General features: G+C 61.0%; 1 protein-coding gene across 1 annotated transcript in view; it reads left to right on the top strand.

Annotated features, from left to right (window-relative positions):
* Positions 1 to 20,295, top strand: part of ASXL2 (ASXL transcriptional regulator 2) — a 100,099-nt gene that overhangs the window by 38,433 nt on the left and 41,371 nt on the right. The window contains exons 3-4 of the mRNA XM_071807223.1: positions 3,728 to 3,836; positions 9,048 to 9,198. Coding sequence (XP_071663324.1) covers positions 3,728 to 3,836; positions 9,048 to 9,198 — 260 coding nt within the window. The remainder of the gene's footprint in view (positions 1 to 3,727; positions 3,837 to 9,047; positions 9,199 to 20,295) is intronic.

Below are 20,295 nucleotides of genomic sequence, written 5' to 3'. Positions count from 1 at the left end.
TTTGGGCGGGATGGACGGGGCTGGAGTGAATTAGTGGGTAACGATGGATCTGGAGTGGCAGGAGCTCGTGTGTCCCTTCATCTGCTTCTGGCGCTGCTGGTTCTGAGTGCCAGGAGCCGTTGGACACGGCTGCTGATCCGCTGCGTGGTCCTGGCCAGTGGAGATGGCCTGTTATTGGAAAGGGAAAAGAGGCAGCAATGAAATAAATGGCTGGCTCCTCCGGCCAGTCTTGGGCACCTATTGCATTAAAACAACAACAGGTGGGCTGCGTGCGAAACACAGGTAGCTGGAAGAACTATCAAGTGAGTATTGGGGGACTCTGAGCGAAGGGGCAGCAAAGAAAGAGCAAGGGATGAAATCTTCCCATTCAGAGGAGAACGAGCTTCATCTCCAACAATAAACGTCACGCCAGCCTCGCTGCACGTTTCTTTGTTAGCAGGCTGTTGGAGCACGGGGCAGGGGCTGCGGTGGTGCAGCAACACCTCTTCCCAAAGGAAAGGGCCCCAAGCTCCGGGTGCTGGGTGCTGCTCAGCCGGCTGTCGTGAGCCGGAAAGGAGTGGAAACGGAGCCCTGTCCAGGGGCAGCGACGGGAGTGTGACGATGAGCGGTGGTGGGACAGGAGAGCTGTGCGTCCTGCCAGGTACGGCTGCGCCGGGACAGACGGCACTTGTGTGCAGCTCTGGGGTAGTGCCTGCTGTAGAAATCCCGAAATCCCAGTGTTCCCCTGCAGAAATCCCAATGTTCCCTTGCAGAAATCCCAGTGTTCCCCTGCAGAAATCCCATCCAGGAGCGACAAGATGCCGAGGGGCGGCTGTGCCTGGGGTGAGACCTTGGGAAAGGATCTGGAAGTGTGTAGGAAATCACAGAACCACACAGGCCCAGCCTGGCTGGGTTGGGCTCTCTGCAGATCCCCAGCGCCCTCTGCTCACGCAGGGTCACAGAGATCACGCAGGGTCACCAGAGCGGATCACGCAGGGTCACCGAGCAGGTCACGCAGGGTCACCAGAGCAGATCCCGCAGGGTCACAGGCAGGTCTGAATGTCTCAGAGAAGGAGACTCCACACCCGCTCTGGGCAGCCTGGGCCAGGCTCTGGCACCTCCCAGCAAAGAAGTTCCTGCTCATGTTCACATGGAGCCTCCTGTGTTTCAGTCTGTGCCCGTTGCCCCTCACCCTGGCGCTGGGCACCACTGAACAGAGTCTGGTCCATCCCCTGACACCCCCCCTGAGCTATTGATCATTGATCACATCCCTCTCAGCTTCTCTTCTCCACTCAGCAGCCCCAGCTCTCTCAGTCTCCTCATCACAAAGATGCTGCAGACCCCTCAGCATCTCTGTGTCCCTCCCTGGACTCTGCAGTGACTCCTGGTCCTTGCCCTGGGTGCCCGGCCGCCCTTCCTGCAGGCTCAGAGCTCTGCTGCTGCCGTCAGTGTCACAGACAAACAGCTGTTCTCTCCTGCTTGGGAATTTCATTTAATCACAACTTAAAGATTTTGGTCAATTCGATGGTTCTGGTTCCAGCCCGTGGGTGTTGGGGGGCAGAAGCCTCTTGCTTATTTTCTGTGCAAGAGCTGTGCTGGGTGTTGAGATGCTCTATGAGCGAGGACGCCCGTGTGGCAGAGGACATGCTGAGCCTGACCCGCGGTGGGGACAAAAGTCACTTGTCCTTCCGTGTCCACCCGCGGTTGTCCCTGTCGGCAGCGGGACGGGGTCAGACAGAGAAACTCCACGAGCAGCGCTGGGAGCACGGGTGCTCTGCCCCGGCTCTCCTGGCTGGGACCGAGGATCCCCGCTCTTTTTGGGGAACATTGTGTGATTGGCTTCCACGCTTTGTCCCGCGGCCCTCGTTTCAGTGTGCCGGGGGCTCTAAAACGTCCCGCGCTTTGAAATATCTCTGCATCGTCAGCTCGGGACAGATCTGCCCTAGGTCCGGATGAGCAGCACCGAGCATCCAGAGCTTTAGCGGTGTGGGACCGCCCGATGTTCTGCACAAACGCTTTGGAGAGGCCGAACTTGGGGTTTCTTTGCTGTTTTTCCTCCCTGGGACGGGAGCGCGGGCGCATTGCGCTGGTTTCACGGCGCTGCCGGGGCAGCTTCAGCTCGGGTTCTCTGCGGGAAGAGAAGGTGGACGTGGGACGTTGGGGCTGTGCGTGTGCGGGGCTGTGTGTGTGTGTGTGCGGGGCTGTGTGTGTGTGTGCGCGGGGCTGTGTGTGTGTGTGCGCGGGGCTGTGTGTGTGTGTGTGCGCGGGGCTGTGTGTGTGTGTGCGCGCGGGGCTGTGTGTGTGTGTGCGCGCGGGGCTGTGTGTGTGTGTGCGCGCGGGGCTGTGTGTGTGTGTGCGCGCGGGGCTGTGTGTGTGTGTGCGCGCGGGGCTGTGTGTGTGTGTGCGCGCGGGGCTGTGTGTGTGTGTGCGCGGGGCTGTGTGTGTGTGTGCGCGGGGCTGTGTGTGTGTGTGCGCGGGGCTGTGTGTGTGTGCGCGCGGGGCTGTGTGTGTGTGCGCGCGGGGCTGTGTGTGTGTGCGCGCGGGGCTGTGTGTGTGTGCGCGCGGGGCTGTGTGTGTGTGCGCGCGGGGCTGTGTGTGTGTGCGCGCGGGGCTGTGTGTGTGTGCGCGCGGGGCTGTGTGTGCGTGCGCGCGGGGCTGTGTGTGTGTGTGCGCGGGGCTGTGTGTGTGTGTGCGCGGGGCTGTGTGTGTGTGTGCGGGGCTGTGTGTGCGTGTGCGCGGGGCTGTGTGTGCGTGTGCGCGGGGCTGTGTGTGCGTGTGCGGGGCTGTGTGTGTGTGTGTGCGCGGGGCTGTGTGTGTGTGTGCGCGGGGCTGTGTGTGTGTGTGCGCGGGGCTGTGTGTGTGTGCGCGGGGCTGTGTGTGTGTGCGCGGGGCTGTGTGTGTGTGCGCGGGGCTGTGTGTGTGTGTGCGCGGGGCTGTGTGTGTGTGTGCGCGGGGCTGTGTGTGTGTGTGCGCGGGGCTGTGCGTGTGTGCGCGGGGCTGTGCGTGTGTGCGCGCGGGGCTGTGCGTGTGTGCGCGCGGGGCTGTGGGTGTGCGCGCGGGGCTGTGGGTGTGCGCGCGGGGCTGTGTGGGTGTGCGCGCGGGGCTGTGTGGGTGTGCGCGCGGGGCTGTGTGGGTGTGCGCGCGGGGCTGTGTGGGTGTGCGCGCGGGGCTGTGTGGGTGTGCGCGCGGGGCTGTGTGGGTGTGCGCGCGGGGCTGTGTGGGTGTGCGGGGCTGTGTGGGTGTGCGGGGCTGTGTGGGTGTGCGGGGCTGTGTGGGTGTGCGGGGCTGTGCGTGTGTGCGGGGCTGTGCGTGTGTGCGGGGCTGTGCGTGTGTGCGGGGCTGTGCGTGTGCGCGGGGCTGTGCATGTGTGTGCGGGGCTGTGTGCGTGTGCGCGCGCGGGGCTGTGTGTGTGTGCGCGGGGCTGTGTGTGTGTGTGCGCCGGGCTGTGTGTGCAGGTCTGTGTGTGTGTACCAGGCTGTGTGTGCGGGGCTGTGTGTGTGTACCAGGCTGTGTGCGCGGGGCTGTGTGTGTGTGTGTGTGTGTGTGTGTGCGGGTCTGTGTGTGTGTACCAGGCTGTGTGTGCGGGGCTGTGTGTGTGTACCAGGCTGTGTGCGCGGGGCTGTGTGTGTGTGTGTGTGTGTGTGTGTGTGTGTGCGGGTCTGTGTGTGTGTACCAGGCTGTGTGCGCGGGGCTGTGTGATTCGGGCTGCGGGGCCGGCCCCGGGCGCTGACGCTGTGTCTGTTTGCAGCGGGACGTCTCCGCTGGCGTGCCTCAACGCCATGCTGCACACCAACTCCCGTGGCGAGGAGGGCATCTTCTACAAGGTCCCGGGCCGCATGGGCGTCTACACGCTGAAGGTGAGTGTCCGAGAACCATGGAATCCTTTCTGCCGTAGGATCATGACCAGTCCTGTCCCTGCCCCATGTCCTGAGAACCTCCTGTCCGTCTGTCCACCCCTCCAGGGATGGTGACTCCAGCACTGCCCTGGGCAGCCTGTTCCAATGCCCCCAGCCCTTTGGGGAAGAAATTGTTCCCACATCCAACCTCAACCTCCCCTGGGCAACTTGAGGCCGTGTCCTCTGGTCCCATCACTTGCTACTTGGGAGCAGAGACCAGCCCGTCCCATCTCAGCTGGGAATTGTGTTGGAACACTCAGCTGAGTTTTCTCCATGTACAGACGTGCTGATGAGGGTCATCCCGAAGAGGGGACTGTCCCCCTATAGAGGAGCTGTAGCGTGAGCTTGCCCTCCTGACGCAGCCACCGCGTCTCTGTGGGCAGTGGGCCCCGTGTGCCAAAATGCATTTCATGGTGGGGCAGTTTGCTGATACTAATTACCATCCTAGAAATGAAAGAATAGTTAACATTGTAATGAAATTCTAGCCCTAAAAGGCAAACTTCATTTTCACTGATTCAGCCTGTATCTAGAAATGAAATATTACCTTATCCTCACTCTGTTAATGGTAGGCAGGGAACATTTGTAGGGGAAAAGTGTGGATTCCTCGGTTTGCCTGCTTAGCTTCTCTAAAAGTCGTCTTTGCTTGAAGCCCTTTCCCAGTTGAGCTCTGTAGGGCCGCGAGCTCGCGCTGTTGATGGGGCGGCTGGGTCCGGGGGCCGTTCCGCAGCCGGGACCCAGCGCGGTGTCCCCGCGGGAGCCGCGGCCCTCGTGTCACTCCCTGCCCCCCCCCAGTGACTCCCAAGGTGAGGTTTGTACCCACACGCACTGAACTCACACACACTAAAATGCTCCAGTTTTCCACCCAAGGGAGCTGACTCAGAGTTGCCCAGAAGAGGACGTCCTCGTTGTCAAAATGTACTTCTGTCCGTCTCGTCCGCCCACCCCGGGCGCTGGGAACGCGCCTTGTTCCCTGAGTTCTCGTGCAGAATGTGACCGCAGAGGGTCCCTTTGGGTGCCGTCCGTGGACACCGGCGTCCCCAGAGCTGCCAGGAAGGCCGTGGCAGGACACCCGACAAACTCCTTCCTCTGAACGTGTTGTACCAAGCAGAGGTTCAGCTCCTTTTGGTGAGAAGCCCATAAAGCACTGTTTTGCCAACACCTTTGTGTGAGGTCAGGACTGGCGGAGGAACACCCAGCAGCGAAGGGAAGGTGCTTACCTGTTTGCTGATAAACTGCATTAATTTTTGCGCCATTTTTCACTACACGAAGCCGGAATATTTTACGTTTTGGGAATGAAGAACGCGGAGCCCCGGGCAGGGAGAGCGGTGCCCTGGGGGAGCACCGGGGCTCGGGAGAGGATCTGCATCTGGTGGCAGACAAGGAGCCGAGTCCTCGGCGGTGGGTTGTGTGTCACAGGCACCAAAGCTGCGCTGGAAAGCTGCAGAGAACAACAAAGTGACTCAAGATGTAAAAAACCACCCAAGAAGTCCCTTTTGAAAGGTTGCGAGCACGCTGTTAGTGGGGCAGGTCTGAGGCGAACTGCGTGTCTAGTGCTGAAATCTGGCCGAGTTTAAGTGCGTTTGAGCACCAAAGCAGAGCTACTGCTCGGTTTGTTTTGCTCATGAGACCCACAAGTTCAGACTGACGATATTTCCTAATGTTAAGCTTCAGCGAACTCCAGCGTCGTTTAACTGAGTGGAGGAGCACGCAGGTGAAATGCAGTGGTTGGTGTGATTGAGGAGGCTGGAGCAGCGGCCGAGTCCCCGCTGTGTCCCGTGTGTCCGTGTTGTCCCCTGTCCTGCCGGGGCTGAGTCCCCAGTGTCCCAGGACAGAGGGACACGCTGAGCCCGGCTGCCCCGTTCAGTCCCAGCCCAGTGCCGGGAGGACCCGTGAGCTGGGAAGATGCTGCGTTGAGCGAGGAGCCCTTTGGAGGTCCGGGGTGAGCAGAACACACCAGTTGATGGAAGATGGTGTTTTGAGGTCCCTTCCTGCGAGGGCAAAAACTCACGGACTCCACACAGTTCAATATGAATTCAAGTGAAGCCACTTATTACAGAACCAAGCCTCCTTATGTATGCAGTTGTTTCCTGATCACGCGTCCACGCTCCAGGCGTGCATTGGCTGGTTGGATATCGTCCGTGGTCACGAGCTACCCACGCGCCCGAGTCTCACTGCTGCTAGTCTGTTGATTTACATCGTGTTTTCAGCTTTCCGAGGTGGCCTTGAAGCTCCCTTGGGCCTGGCTGGTTCGGTAACAAATCTCCATCTCACAGAAACCCATCCACACGTGAACGTCAGGAAAACCCCTCGAATCTCCCGCACCTTCCGGTCCCTGGCGTTGGGAGGGAGCGATGACAAGCAGAGCACGTTGAGCGGTGTGTTGTCACACCGGGGGAGCCTGGCGATGGCTGCATCAGCTGCTGCCAGACAACGGTCCTGGGGACACTTGGTGGTGACAGAGCTGCACTGTGGTTTTGGTGGCTCGGGTCCCTGGGTGATGGAGTCACCGAGCTGTGTCGCAGGCAGACCGGCCAGACGGGGATCTTCCTTTCATTTATTTTTCTTCCTAGACTTGGTGATAAGGATGTTTAAAACAGGTTAGAGAATGAAAACCATGGAGTATGGGAGTTCTGTGAAGTACCAGATGAGGTGTTTTGGGGGCCAGGAGATGCTCTGCAGGAGGATGCCTGGGGGCAGCTAGCAACTGAACTGAACTTCATGTTAATTGTTATTAATGTGATTTTACTGCTCCTGTTTCCCAGCGGGTGATCGTGCTGTGACCGCAGGGCTTGGCCGCGTTTGTCGCTGTGGCGGTGGCGCGGCCGCGGTGGCGCGGAGCAGGACCAGGGGCAGGCCGAGCTGCCCAGGAACGCGGCTGCGCTCCCTCAGAGCTGCGGGGGCTCGTCCAGGAGAGCTCAGGCTGCGCTGCTCTGGAATCTTGTGTCCGGTTGTGGCCCCTCAGCTCCAGAAGGACAGGGAACTGCTGCAGAGAGTCCAGCGCAGCCACCAAGATGCTGAAGGGAGTGGAGCATCTCCCGTGTGAGGAAAGGCTGAGGGAGCTGGGGCTCTGGAGCTGGAGAAGAGGAGACTGAGGGGGGACTCATTCCTGGGGATCAATATGGAAAGGGGCAGTGTCAGGAGGATGGAGCCAGGCTCTTCTGGGTGACACCCAGTGACAGGACAAGGGGCAATGGGTGCAAACTGGAACACAGGAGGTTCCACTGAAAGAGGAGAAGCAACTTGTTGGGGGTGAGGGTGTCAGAGCCTGGCCCAGGCTGCCCAGGGAGGTTGTGGAGTCTCCTTCTCTGCAGACATTCAAACCCGCCTGGACCCCTTCCTGTGGAACCTCAGCTGGGTGTTCCTGCTCCGGGGGGATTGCACTGGATGAGCTTTCCAGGGCCCTCCAACCCCTGGCACCCTGTGATTCTGTGAAATAGAAGGATTTTTTTCCTGCCTTGGGTGACACCTTCTCCTCCACCGTGGTTCACAAGTAGCTCTTAATGTGCAGTTCAAAGAAGTTAATTTCTGAAGTGCAGGATGAAAATATGATTGAATATCTGAAGCCATCAGCTCACCTTGCTGGTGGGAGAAATGGGGAATGAATTAAATTGGTGACAGTTGCGTTGTCTTTAGTGCTTTTTGGCCTGAGGTGTGGCAGTCAGAGCTGTGAGCGCAGAGCAGGGCCGGGCAGTGCGCTGGGTCGTGTGTGTCGGGCTGTGTGTGTCGGGCTGTGTGTGTCGGGCTGTGTGTGTCGGGCTGTGTGTGTCGGGCTGTGTGTGTCGGGCTGTGTGTGGCGGGCTGTGTGTGGCGGGCTGTGTGTGGCGGGCTGTGTGTGGCGGGCTGTGTGTGGCGGGCTGTGTGTGGCGGGCTGTGTGTGGCGGGCTGTCTGTGGCGGGCTGTGTGTGGCGGGCTGTCTCTGGCACACAGACCTGTTCTCTGTCCGGCTCTGCCCGCCGCTGCCCCGTTTGCCCTGGGGACATTTACAGCTTCAGTGACATTACTAACGAGGATTTCAGGGCTCAGCGTCATTTTGGGTCCGTGGGCCAGCAGGGGTGTGGGTCCCATGTCCATGGGGACGAGCTGGTGCCTCTGCTGGGTGCCCGCAGTGGGTTTGGGTGGCCGGACAGCGGTGGCATTAACGGCCACAGCCAAACAGCTCATCAGCAGAACATGGTTTGTTGTCACCATTTAGCGCTGATTTCCAATGGAGGTTGAGATGTGGGTAAGCACTAGAGGGCAGTCTGGGTTTAGGTGCAGACACGGTGGAACCCACGGTGGTTCTGGAGGTGACCGCGGGGTCTGGGGGTGATGGCGGGTCTGGGGGAGACCGCGGGGTCCAGAGGTGACTGGGGGATCCATGGGTGACTGGGGGGTCCGTGGGTGATGGTGGGGTCGGGGGGTGACAGCAGGGTCCGGGGGAGACAGCGGGTCTGGAGGTGACCGGGGCGTCTGGAGGTTACCGGGGGGTCTGGAGGTGACTGCAGGGTCTGGGGGTGACTGGGAGTCTGGGGGTGACTGGGAGTCTGGGGGTGACCGTGGGGTCTGGAGGTGACCACAGGGTCTGGGTGTGACCGTGGGGTCTGGAGGTGACCACGGGGTCTGGGGGTGACCATGGGGTCTGGAGGTGACCACGGGGTCTGGGGGTGACCTCAGGGCCTGGAGGTGATGGTGGGGTCTGGAGGTGATGGTGGGGTCTGGAGGTGATGGTGGGGTCTGGGGGTGACTGCAGGGTCTGGGGGTGACCAGCGGGTCTGGAGGTGATGGTGGGGTCTTTGGGAGACCGGGAGGTCTGGGGGTGACTGCGGGGTCTGGAGACAACTGCAGCCTCTGCAGCCCGGACGTTCCCCGCAGAAACAGCCGCCAGCTCCGGTTTGGAAGGAGCTGGCAGGACAAGCAGCGTTACCTGGCCCCACTGTTCTTGTGTCAGGGAGTTCCAAAAGGGGCTGGATTTCTGGTGAAGGGGACGAGCGCCGGCGCTGAGAGCAATTTGGGTGGAGGGTGACGGGTCGGTGCGGAGCTCGCGCCAGCGGGGCTGCGCTGGTGTTCGATGGGGGCCCGCAGGAGCCAGCCGAGCGCTTCTGCCAGCGCTCCGTGGTGGACGGAAACCCGCTGCGCTGGGAGCCGGGGGCGATCCTGCAGGGCGAGTGACGGTGTCTGTCTTTCCGTGCGCAGAAGGACGTTCCGGACGGGCTGAAGGAGCTGTGCGACGGCTCGGAGGAGAGCAGCGACGCGCGCTCCGACTCGCCCAGCTCCGACAACAGCAGCAGCAGCAGCGACGGCTGCGGCAACAAGGACGGGAAGAGAAGCAGGTGGAAAAGAAAAGGTAATTGCCCTTCTGTGCAGCGATGGCTTCTGGCGCGGTCCATGCCTGTGTGGGACCGGGAGCTTCTCATCCGCCACATCTGATGCTTTATATTGACAGTTAAATCCTAAAATCTGCTGTTGCCATTGGTGCTCGTGGATTGACACATATACTGTTGTAGGCACCAAAGAGGAGCAGGCACCTGTAATTAAGTGTAATTAAGGCCTCGACACAAGTCACAGCCCAGCAGGCAGTGCTGCCCGCCCGGGAATCAGTTTCTTCCCGGTTTTCTCCGCTATCCATCTGCTTTCCCAGGAAGTCTGCGCTTTTTCCTCCTGGCCCTGGTGCTTTGACTGCTGTGCCAGCTCGGCACGGGCTCGGAACGGGCTCGGGACGGGCTCGGGACGGGCTCAGAACGGGGGGTTAAAGCTGTGTGTGAACCGCGGGTCCCATGGGCTTGACTGCTCTGCGGCCATGGGAAACCAGGCAACGTTCACCTGCCAGCACTGCCAGTGAAATCCTTCACAGCCTCAGGTAATACAGGAAAGTGAAATCATTTACAACCTCAGATAATACAAGAAAGTGAAATCATTTACAACTTCAGGTAATACAGGAGAGTGAAATCATTTACAAGCTCAGGTAATACAGCAAAGTGAAATCCTTCGCAACCTCAGGTAATACAGGAGAGTGAAATCATTTACAACCTCAGGTAATACAGGAGAGTGAAATCATTTACAAGCTCAGGTAATACAGGAGAGTGAAATCCTTCACGAGCTCAGGTAACACGCTAAAGTGCCGCTCTTTCCTCCACTGCTCTGTGTGGGTGGCAGCTGAAGTCGGACGCTCCCGTGGTGCTCCCAGGGTATCCAGAAGGCGGGTTTTCCGCAGCACGGTGTTTTTGGGAGCGCGGGGCGCCCAGCAGAGGCAATAGTGGGTTTCGCTGTGTTTGGAGGCTGCGAGGCCGCGCCGTGCTCGTGGGGGCCGCGCCGTGCCCGTGGGGGCCGCGCCGTGCCCGTGGGGGCCGCGCCGTGCCCGTGGGGGCCGCGCCGTGCCCGTGGGGGCCGCGCCGTGTGTGTGGCCTCCGGAGCAGGGGGTCAGAGCCCCTCCGCCCCCGTCGCAGCGTTCGTTCGCGTCCTGGGTCAGGGACGGGCCGAAGGTCCCACCCCTGGCTCCAGCCCCCGCTCAGCCCACCGGCGCTGCCTCGTTCTTTCCTCCTCAGCACTTGGACGTCTGCTGAGGTACTGGGAGCTGAATTAATTAAAACAAAGCTGTAATAAAACGCAGAGGTGTGGCGTACATTGTTCTCTAGAGATAGTCTGGCTAAAATAACTTCTAACAAAGCTTCTCAAAATATTCGGTGAGTAAGGGGCTTTTTTCTGCTACTTTGCCCACGCCTCCCATGTTATGATGCTGTGTAAAAACCTGCAAGGGAACTTAGGAAACATGTTTGTTGGTGAGGTCTTTATGTAGAAATACACGTATACATTTTGCAGGAGAGTTTTGTGTCCTGCGCCAGTGAGTGGGTGAGGGAGGAGGAGCGGGGTCAGGAGCCCGGGGAGCAGAGGGGTTGGAGCGACCCGAGCAGACCCGTGGCGCGGAGGCTCCGGTCGGTTCCGTTTGCTGGCAGAGCTGAGGTGCAGGCTCTTTGCAGCCAACCCTCCTCACTTCTCCACACGCCAAGCCAGTGCTTTCTTTTAAATCCCCAGCAGCAGAGGCCGTCCCGAAGCAGGAGAATGAACCGGCCAGTAAGACACGCTTGTTTGCGTTGTACCATGTACCGTGTCGCTGTTCTCTGCAGCATTAGGTTGATTTTTCTCTTCTATTTTCTCGGGAGCTGCTGAGGCTCTCCAGAAGGTGCCCATAAGTAACGGTTTGCAGGTGGAGCCGCCTGCGCGGCTCAGAGCAAAGGGCGTTTCGCCGCGGCAGCGCCACGCGGCTCTGCTGGAGCGGGGACTGCGCGACGTGGGCGGCTTTGTGGTCAATGGCTGGGGAGCCGGTCCGAGCGGCGCAGCCCGCGGGCGCCTCCACGGCCCCGCGGACACGGGGATGCCGCGGGACGGTCGGTGCCGGGCTCCGGGACCGCAGCACCAGACACACAGACCGTCTCGGTCGTCTCATGGCATTTGCTGCGTCTTGTCCGGTTGTACCGCGTCTTCTTTGAGGTCGGTGGGCAGAAGCGCGCGTACGTGTCAAGGCACACGTGCTCTGTGAATGCGCGGGGTGGTCTGTCCTCGCTTTTATTTTATCTTCTAGTAACTCTTCAAGAAGTGTTTGCTCATTCCTCTCCATCTTATTTGCCGAGTCTTTGCCTTTTTGCGTTGCCATTTGACGCGTGGCAGCTCCGGGGCCTTTCCTGAGCGTGGTGGCTATGGAGGTGGTTGTTCCTGGCGTTGTGTTCGGTGTTCCCCAGTTCCAGCTGCTGCCCTGGCGAGGAGCCGGGAGCTGCCTTTGCGGTTTGGTGTGTTCGGTCTGAGTGCAGCGCCGCCGGAGCTGTGCGGGGAGCTGGGGCCGTGCTGCCTTGGGCACCCCGCGGGTGCCGCCAGCTCTGCCTCCCGTCCCGTTCAACCGCCTCTTAATCTGCATGTGGAAGGGTCTGCAAGGCTTCAGTAGTTTCCTGTTCCTAAACCGGCCAAGTTCATTTCCAACTCCCAAGTCATGTTTGGTACTTGATAGCCCCTTTCTTTGGGGGTCTCTGTGAGCCGTGTCTGGCCGGCTGGCAGTGTCACTGTCACTGTCCCAGCGCCCTGCACCGAGCTGCGCAAACCGCCCGGCCAGACCGGGTGTCAGCTCGGGCTGGGGTGGGAAACAAAGCTTGGCTCTTGATTTTGGTCTGGTTTTGAACTGAAGCATTTAAAACGGATTTCAACTTAACCGCGTAGCCGGAGGGGTTACAGAGATCGTTCCGTTCCTGCTTTGCAAGCAGCCGCTGGGTGGGAAGGGAGAAGAGGCCCCGTAGCTGCTGGAGCTGGAACTGGAGCTTCCACGTGAGGATACAGGAGGATGCCTGAGGGCGATGCAGGAGATGCTCGAGAAGCTCAATCATCAATCAGTACCAGCACATCAATATACAGCAAATGGGCTTTGCCAGTTCCAGGTCTCATTTCTTCTCTCTTCTGTGGTAGCTGTCAGTAAATAAGTCACCTGCCTCATCTTCCCGGCTCCGTTTCCTGGCTGCAATGTCATGTTGCACCAAGACTAAATGATCCAAAACGGTTTAGTGAGCTAAGATAAGGTACAGTGATGGTAAACGGTTTAGAAACGTCTTTGCATGAAACATTTTGAAATTCTAGTATTTTAAGCATCTCTCTTAGGTCACGCTGTCCCTCACTGTTCTTTGCAGACCGTGGTTTTCACGGGTGCACCGCACGCTTGCACCGGTTGAGGTTCCCCGGGTGCGGAGCGGCTGGACTCGGAGAGCCGGGTATAAAACCACCCGTGCCTGCCGGCCGCAGGGCAGACGCGTTTCTTCCATTCCTGGTCATTCTTCCACATCACGCATCTGGAAAATTGTGGTTTCCTCTGGCAAAGCCTGGGGCTCCATCATCCTGCTCTCCGCAGACGCCGACCTGCACTGGCTGTCCGAGGAGCCGCCGTGAGGAGCTCACGCGAGCAGAAGGTGCCCGCAGGCTGCGATCGCTCTGGGCTCTGCCATCGCAATGTGACACGTGGCAGCGAGTGAACGTGCGCCCCGTGGGAGCTCCCGGCGTGGGGCGAGCTGACACGGTGCTGGCGCTGACGGCTCCTGGGGCCTCTGTGCCTCATGCTGCTCTTTTCTGCTTTGCCATAACCAGGGTGGCACCACGTTCCGATGTGAGAGGTTCCTGCAGCGCCCAGCGCTGCGGCGTCCCCTGGCATGCCCAGCGGTGCGGTGTCCCCTGGCATGCCCAGCGGTACCGTGTCCCCTGGAATGCCGAGCGATGCGGCGTCCCCTGGCATGCCGAGTGATGCAGTGTCCCCTGGAATGCCCAGTGGTGCCGTGTCCCCTGGAATGCTGAGTGCTGCGGTGTCCCCTGGCATGCCCAGTGATGCGGTGTCCCCTGGAATGCCGAGAGGTGCTGTGTCCCCTGGAATGCCGAGTGATGCGATGTCCCCTGGGATGCCCAGCGGTGCCGTGTCCCCTGGGATGCCCAGCGGTGCCGTGTCCCCTGGGATGCCCAGCGGTGTGGCGTCCCCTAAAATGCGCAGCGGTGCAGCATCCCCTGGAATGCCCAGCGGTGCGGTGTCCCCTGGCATGCCCAGCGGTGCCGTGTCCCCTGGGATGCCCAGCGGTGTGGCGTCCCCTAAAATGCGCAGCGGTGCAGCATCCCCTGGAATGCCCAGCGGTGCGGTGTCCCCTGGCATGCCCAGCGGTGCCGTGTCCCCTGGGATGCCGCACTCCTACACAGCCGCTTCCTGCGCTGTGTGCACGGAACACACAGAAACCTCCTCCTTGTTTAAAACAATCCAAAGCTCCAGAGGAGCACAGATTTCAGCCAGAACTGGCTGCTGGCATGGCCACTGGCCACAGGTGACCGGGGTGCTGGCATGGCGTGGCTGCTGGCCATGGGTGACCGGGCTGGTGGCATCATGTGGCTGCTGGCCATGGGTGACCGGGCTGGTGGCATCATGTGGCTGCTGGCCATGGGTGACCGGGCTGGTGGCATGGTGCAGCTGCTGGCCACGGGTTCCAGGGTGCCGCATGGTGTGGCTGCTGGCCACGGGTTCCAGGGTGCCGCATGGTGCAGCTGCTGGCCACGGGTTCCAGGGTGCCGCATGGTGCAGCTGCTGGCCACGGGTTCCAGGGTGCCGCATGGTGTGGCTGCTGGCCACGGGTTCCAGGGTGCCGCATGGTGTGGCTGCTGGCCACGGGTTCCAGGGTGCCGCATGGTGTGGCTGCTGGCCACGGGTTCCAGGGTGCCGCATGGTGTGGCTGCTGGCCACGGGTTCCAGGGTGCCGCATGGTGTGGCTGCTGGCCACGGGTTCCAGGGTGCCGCATGGTGTGGCTGCTGGCCACGGTGACCAGGGTGCCGGCATCCAGAGACCCGGTGGCAGCGGGGGAAGCTGCTCCGGCTTGTTCGCAGGGGTGGGGAGGATGGATCTTATTGTGAGAATGCAGAATTCTGATAGAAATCAGTGAAGTGGATGCAGACCGGGGCAGACAATGAACAGAGGAGCTGTGCTCGTCTTATTTTGCTGAGAGGCTTTGACTGGAGCTCGTTGAGACCGCAGTTTAGCCTAACGGGGCATTATTTTCGCTCATATACATATAAAACAGGAAGCGCATTCAGATAACATCAACAGCCGCTGCCTTATACGTACAAAAATAAAGTGCTCTGACAGCAGCAAAACCGGGGCTTTGATTGTAGAGAGGACAGAGACCTCGTGCGCCACAGCCCCGCACGGGCGAGACCAGCGCGGAGCAGGGACAGAGCTGGAGACGGCGCCGGTGCCATCGCCTGCGGCTCCCACACCGAGCACCACGGGACACAGGTGCGGCGCTGGGGACACAGCGGCAGTGGTCACAGAGCAGTGTGGCTATGGGGCTGGGGACACAGCGGCGATGGTCACAGAGCAGTGTGGATATGGGGCTGGGGACACAGCGGCAGTGGTCACAGAGCAGTGTGGCTATGGGGCTGGGGACACAGCGGCGATGGTCACAGAGCAGTGTGGATATGGGGCTGGGGACACAGCGGCGATGGTCACAGAGCGGTGTGGCTATGGGGCTGGGGACACAGCGGCAGTGGTCACAGAGCGGTGTGGATATGGGGCTGGGGACACAGCGGCGATGGTCACAGAGCGGTGTGGCTATGGGGCTGGGGACACAGCGGCGATGGTCACAGAGCGGTGTGGATATGGGGCTGGGGACACAGCGGCGATGGTCACAGAGCGGTGTGGATATGGGGCTGGGGACACAGCGGCGATGGTCACAGAGCGGTGTGGATATGGGGCTGGGGACACAGCGGCGATGGTCACAGAGCAGTGTGGATATGGGGCTGGGGACACAGCGGCGATGGTCACAGAGCAGTGTCGGTGTGGGGCTGGGGACACAGTGACACTGTTCCTGGGGGGCTGGGGACACAGCGGTGCTGTTCCTGTGGGGCTGGGGACGCAGCGGCGCTGTTCCTGTGGGGCTGGGGACGCAGCGGCGCTGTTCGTGTGGGGCTGGGGACGCAGCGGCGCTGTTCGTGTGGGGCTGGGGACGCAGCGGTGCTGTTCGTGTGGGGCTGGGGACGCAGCGGTGCTGTTCCTGTGGGGCTGAGGACGCAGCGGTGCTGTTCGTGTGGGGCTGGGGACGCAGCGGCGCTGTTCGTGTGGGGCTGGGGACGCAGCGGCGCTGTTCCTGTGGGGCTGGGGACGCAGCGGCGCTGTTCCTGTGGGGCTGGGGACGCAGCGGCGCTGTTCGTGTGGGGCTGGGGACGCAGCGGTGCTGTTCCTGTGGGGCTGGGGACGCAGCGGTGCTGTTCGTGCCCCATCTCCGTGCGGTGCCCCGTCCATAAGCTGCCGATGCCACAGGTTTTGGCGGTGGGAGTGCAGCGGGCGCTCTCCTGGCTGGGGTCGCTCTGTGCCGCTCCGAGGTGACACGGGCGCCTTCTCTGTGGCCTCGGAGCAGCGACTCGGCTGCCGCCGGCGGGGTCTGGTGAGAACAGAGTGAGGTTGGATTCGGTGATGTAAGACGATACTGCCGTGACTCCCTGAGCCCTGCGCTGTTTTCAGTCATCCTGAACCTGCACGTGCAAACGCCTCAGCTCCAGCTGCTTTTATCGCCGTTTTGCTGTGTTTTGTAGGCCCCTGTGCAGGTGGTTTGTTGTGGAGCGCTCGGTGAAGGTGCGTTCAGCACTCGCTGGTGCTGGCTGCGTGCACCTGGGCTGCTCACCTGGGCTGCACTCCTGGGCTGCTCACCTGGGCTGCTCACCTGGGCTGCTCACCTGGGCTGCTCACCTGGGCTGCTCACCCGGGCTGCATTCCTGGGCTGCTCACCCGGACTGCACTCCTGGGCTGCTCACCTGGGCTGCTCACCTGGGCTACACACCCGGGCTGCTCACCTGTGCTGCTCACCCGGGCTGCTCACCTGAGCTGCACTCCTGGGCTGCTCACCTGTGCTGCTCACCCGGGCTGCTCACCCGGGCTGCTCACCGGGGCTGCTCACCTGGGCTGCTCACCGGGGCTGCTCACCGGGGCTGCACACCTGGGCTGCACTCCGGGGCTGCACTCCTGGGCTGCACTCCTGGGCTGCACACCTGGGCTGCTCATCTGGGCTGCTCACCTGGGCTGCACACCCGGGCTGCACACCTGGGCTGCTCATCTGGGCTGCTCATCTGGGCTGCTCACCCGGGCTGCACTCCTGGGCTGCACTCCTGGGCTGCTCACCTGGGCTGCTCACCTGGGCTGCTCACCTGGGCTGCACTCCTGGGCTGCTCACCTGGGCTGCTCACCTGGGCTGCTCACCTGGGCTGCTCACCTGGGCTGCACTACTAGGCTGCACTCCTGGGCTGCTCACCTGGGCTGCTCACCTGGGCTGCTCACCTGGGCTGCTCACCCGGGCTGCACTCCTGGGCTGCTCACCTGGGCTGCTCACCTGGGCTGCACTCCGGGGCTGCACACCTGGGCTGCTCATCTGGGCTGCTCACCTGGGCTGCTCACCTGGGCTGCACTCCTGGGCTGCACTCCAGGGCTGCTCACCCGGGCTGCTCACCCGGGCTGCTCACCTGGGCTGCACTCCAGGGCTGCTCACCTGGGCTGCTCACCTGGGCTGCTCACCTGGGCTGCTCACCTGGGCTGCTCATCTGGGCTGCTCACCCGGGCTGCTCACCCGGGCTGCTCACCTGGGCTGCACTCCTGGGCTGCACTCCTGGGCTGCTCACCTGGGCTGCTCACCTGGGCTGCTCACCCGGGCTGCTCACCCGGGCTGCTCACCTGGGCTGCTCACCTGGGCTGCTCACCTGGGCTGCACTCCTGGGCTGCACTCCAGGGCTGCTCACCTGGGCTGCTCACCCGGGCTGCTCACCTGGGCTGCTCACCTGGGCTGCACTCCAGGGCTGCTCACCTGGGCTGCTCACCCGGGCTGTTCCCGAGCCCCGGGGCTGGTGCCGTCTGTCCGTACGGCGCCTGCAGGTGAAGCACGTGAAGCGGGGCCGTGCGTCTGCGCTGGGCGCACACAAACGCTCCTGGTTCCGGTGTGTTCTGCCCGCACCGCCGTTCCCATGGCAATGGAAACGGCTGTGGAAGTGGGATCGTTCTGCAAGTTCTGCCGTGTCCCTGCTGCGCCCCTCGTCACCAGAGTCGTCCTGAGAGAGAGGGAACTTGTTGGCCTTCTCTGCAGGAACAGCTCTCCTCCAGCAAAACCCAACCCACGTTTGATGTATTAAAAAATGGGAAAATTAAGTAACCTTGAAGGGAAAAGAGGGACACGAACTGGGCAGGGTTATTGAGGATCCTTGTCCATGAGCCGATGACCAGCTTGTCTTGCTTTTTCATACAACAAACTCACTGGTGGGTGCTTGCGGCTCCCGGGCAGAATTTTGTTTGACCAGACTGGTGTTCAAAGTGAGAAGTGACTGTAGTGGGGACCATCGTGCACTGAAGATAGATTAGAAGATTCTGCTAAGGTTAGAACAGGGCATCACCATAAACTCTTCTGAAATAGGGCAGCGAAGGAAAATACCAGGAGTTAAACTTCTACACGATGTTCACTGCCAACAACCCATACTTAGGAGAACAGGGATAAGAAATAAACCACGGTTGTGTGTCTGAAATGTTGTGCATTATCCTGGAGCACAGAGGACACCGTGTGGCTCCGGATGCACAGAAGCGCCTGTTCTGGTTGGAGGGCACGGCCCGTGTTGCTCTGAGGGCTTCCCCAATTAGCACCGGCGCTGATCACGCTGTGCCGCACACGCCTGCAGCAGCCGCCGGAACAGCTTGATAACAGAACTCTGGGTTATGTGATCCTGTTTCTTCCCGCTAAAGAGTTGGTAGAGATGCCCGCGTTTCTAGAGGCAGTTCCTGCTCGTGCCTGCGGAGGAAGCCGTTTCCTGGCTGCCACGTTATGCAGTTTACCGAGGAATGTGCAGACACCGAGCCGAAACGGTCCCGTTTTCCTCTGTGTGGGCTGGTGATCTGTGGGCTGGTCCATGGCAGCCAGCCGAGCTCGTGCGTTGCCATCAGACCTCACGGCAAGCGCCGGAGTTGTTGGGTTGTGTGAGCAGCGGTCGCTGGGCTGTGGTCACCGGCACTGACACCTGCGTTTGCCTTTGGGGAGCGTTTTAGACGTGGAAGAATGTCCGGCCTGAATCTCCCTCCTTTAGTTTAAACTGTCACCCCTTGTCCTGTCACTACAGGCCCTGCTCTAAAGTCTGTCCCCATCTTTCTTATCACCCCTTTTAAGCACTGAAAGGCCGCACTCAGGTCTCCCCAGAGCTTCTCTTCTCCAGCTGAACCCCCCGGCTCTCTCACCTGTCCCCAGCAGAGCTGTTCCAGCCTCGGGTCATTCCTGGGGCTGCTCCGGCCCCTCTCCAGCAGCTCCGTGTGTGTCCCGTGTGACCTGGGGTCGGTGGCTTCGTGCGGCTGTTTGGTGAACAAACCAAAGCCCAGGCCATTGCTCCCACCCCGCGTCCCGACCGGTGCAGAGGGGACAGCGGCTTTGGGGCGGTTATTCCCACAAGCACCGTAAGGTACTGCCTGCCCTGGGGTGGTTATTCCCACAAGCACCGTAAGGTACTGCCTGCCCTGGGGTGGTTATTCCCACAAGCACCGTAAGGTACTGCCTGCCCTGGGGCGGTTATTCCCACAAGCACCGTAAGGTACTGCCTGCCCTGGGGTGGTTATTCCCACAAGCACCGTAAGGTACTGCCTGCCCTGGGGTGGTTATTCCCACAAGCACCATAAGGTACTGCCTGCCCTGGGGCGGTTATTCCCACAAGCACCGTAAGGTACTGCCTGCCCTGGGGTGGTTATTCCCACAAGCACCGTAAGGTACTGCCTGTCCTGGGGTGGTTATTCCCACAAGCACCGTAAGGTACTGCCTGCCCTGGGGTGGTTATTCCCACAAGCACCGTAAGGTACTGCCTGTCCTGGGGCGGTTATTCCCACAAGCACCGTAAGGTACTGCCTGCCCTGGGGTGGTTATTCCCACAAGCACCGTAAGGTACTGCCTGCCCTGGGGTGGTTATTCCCACAAGCACCCTAAGGTACTGCCTGCCCTGGGGTGGTTATTCCCACAAGCACCGTAAGGTACTGCCTGCCCTGGGGCGGTTATTCCCACAAGCACCGTAAGGTACTGCCTGCCCTGGGGTGGTTATTCCCACAAGCACCGTAAGGTACTGCCTGCCCTGGGGCGGTTATTCCCACAAGCACCGTAAGGTACTGCCTGCCCTGGGGTGGTTATTCCCACAAGCACCCTAAGGTACTGCCTGCCCTGGGGTGGTTATTCCCACAAGCACCGTAAGGTACTGCCTGCCCTGGGGCGGTTATTCCCACAAGCACCGTAAGGTACTGCCTGCCCTGGGGTGGTTATTCCCACAAGCACCCTAAGGTACTGCCTGCCCTGGGGTGGTTATTCCCACAAGCACCGTAAGGTGCTGCCTGCCCTGGGGCGGTTATTCCCACAAGCACCGTAAGGTACTGCCTGCCCTGGGGCGGTTATTCCCACAAGCACCGTAAGGTACTGCCTGCCCTGGGGTGGTTATTCCCACAAGCACCGTAAGGTACTGCCTGCCCTGGGGTGGTTATTCCCACAAGCACCGTAAGGTGCTGCCTGCCCTGGGGCGGTTATTCCCACAAGCACCATAAGGTACTGCCTGCCCTGGGGCGGTTATTCCCACAAGCACCGTAAGGTACCACCTGCCCCCAGAACGTTTCCAGTGAAACGCAGGGAAACGTGCTCCGTAAGCCCCTGGTTTGTTCTGCAGGCAGCAGCTGAAGCGTGGGCAGCCGTGGAACACATCAAGCGTTTTCCAGCAAAAAGCCGCTTTTCTCGGGGGTTCTCGTCCCCAGGCTGGTGGGGTTTGGTCCCAACGGTGCCCGTTTGGGACCTGGGGAGGGTGCGCGGTCCTGAGCTCTGTCCCCGTGCTTTGGGGACGTCCCCTGCGCTGGAGGTGCTCGGAGCTCGAGGGTGAGGACACCCAGCGTGTGTTTGTGAA

Source organism: Patagioenas fasciata, chromosome 3 (genome assembly GCF_037038585.1).
Source record: "Patagioenas fasciata isolate bPatFas1 chromosome 3, bPatFas1.hap1, whole genome shotgun sequence".
Lineage (NCBI taxonomy): Eukaryota > Metazoa > Chordata > Aves > Columbiformes > Columbidae > Patagioenas > Patagioenas fasciata.
Note: the sequence above shows the minus strand (reverse complement) of the source record. Positions and strands in the feature narration are given on the sequence as shown.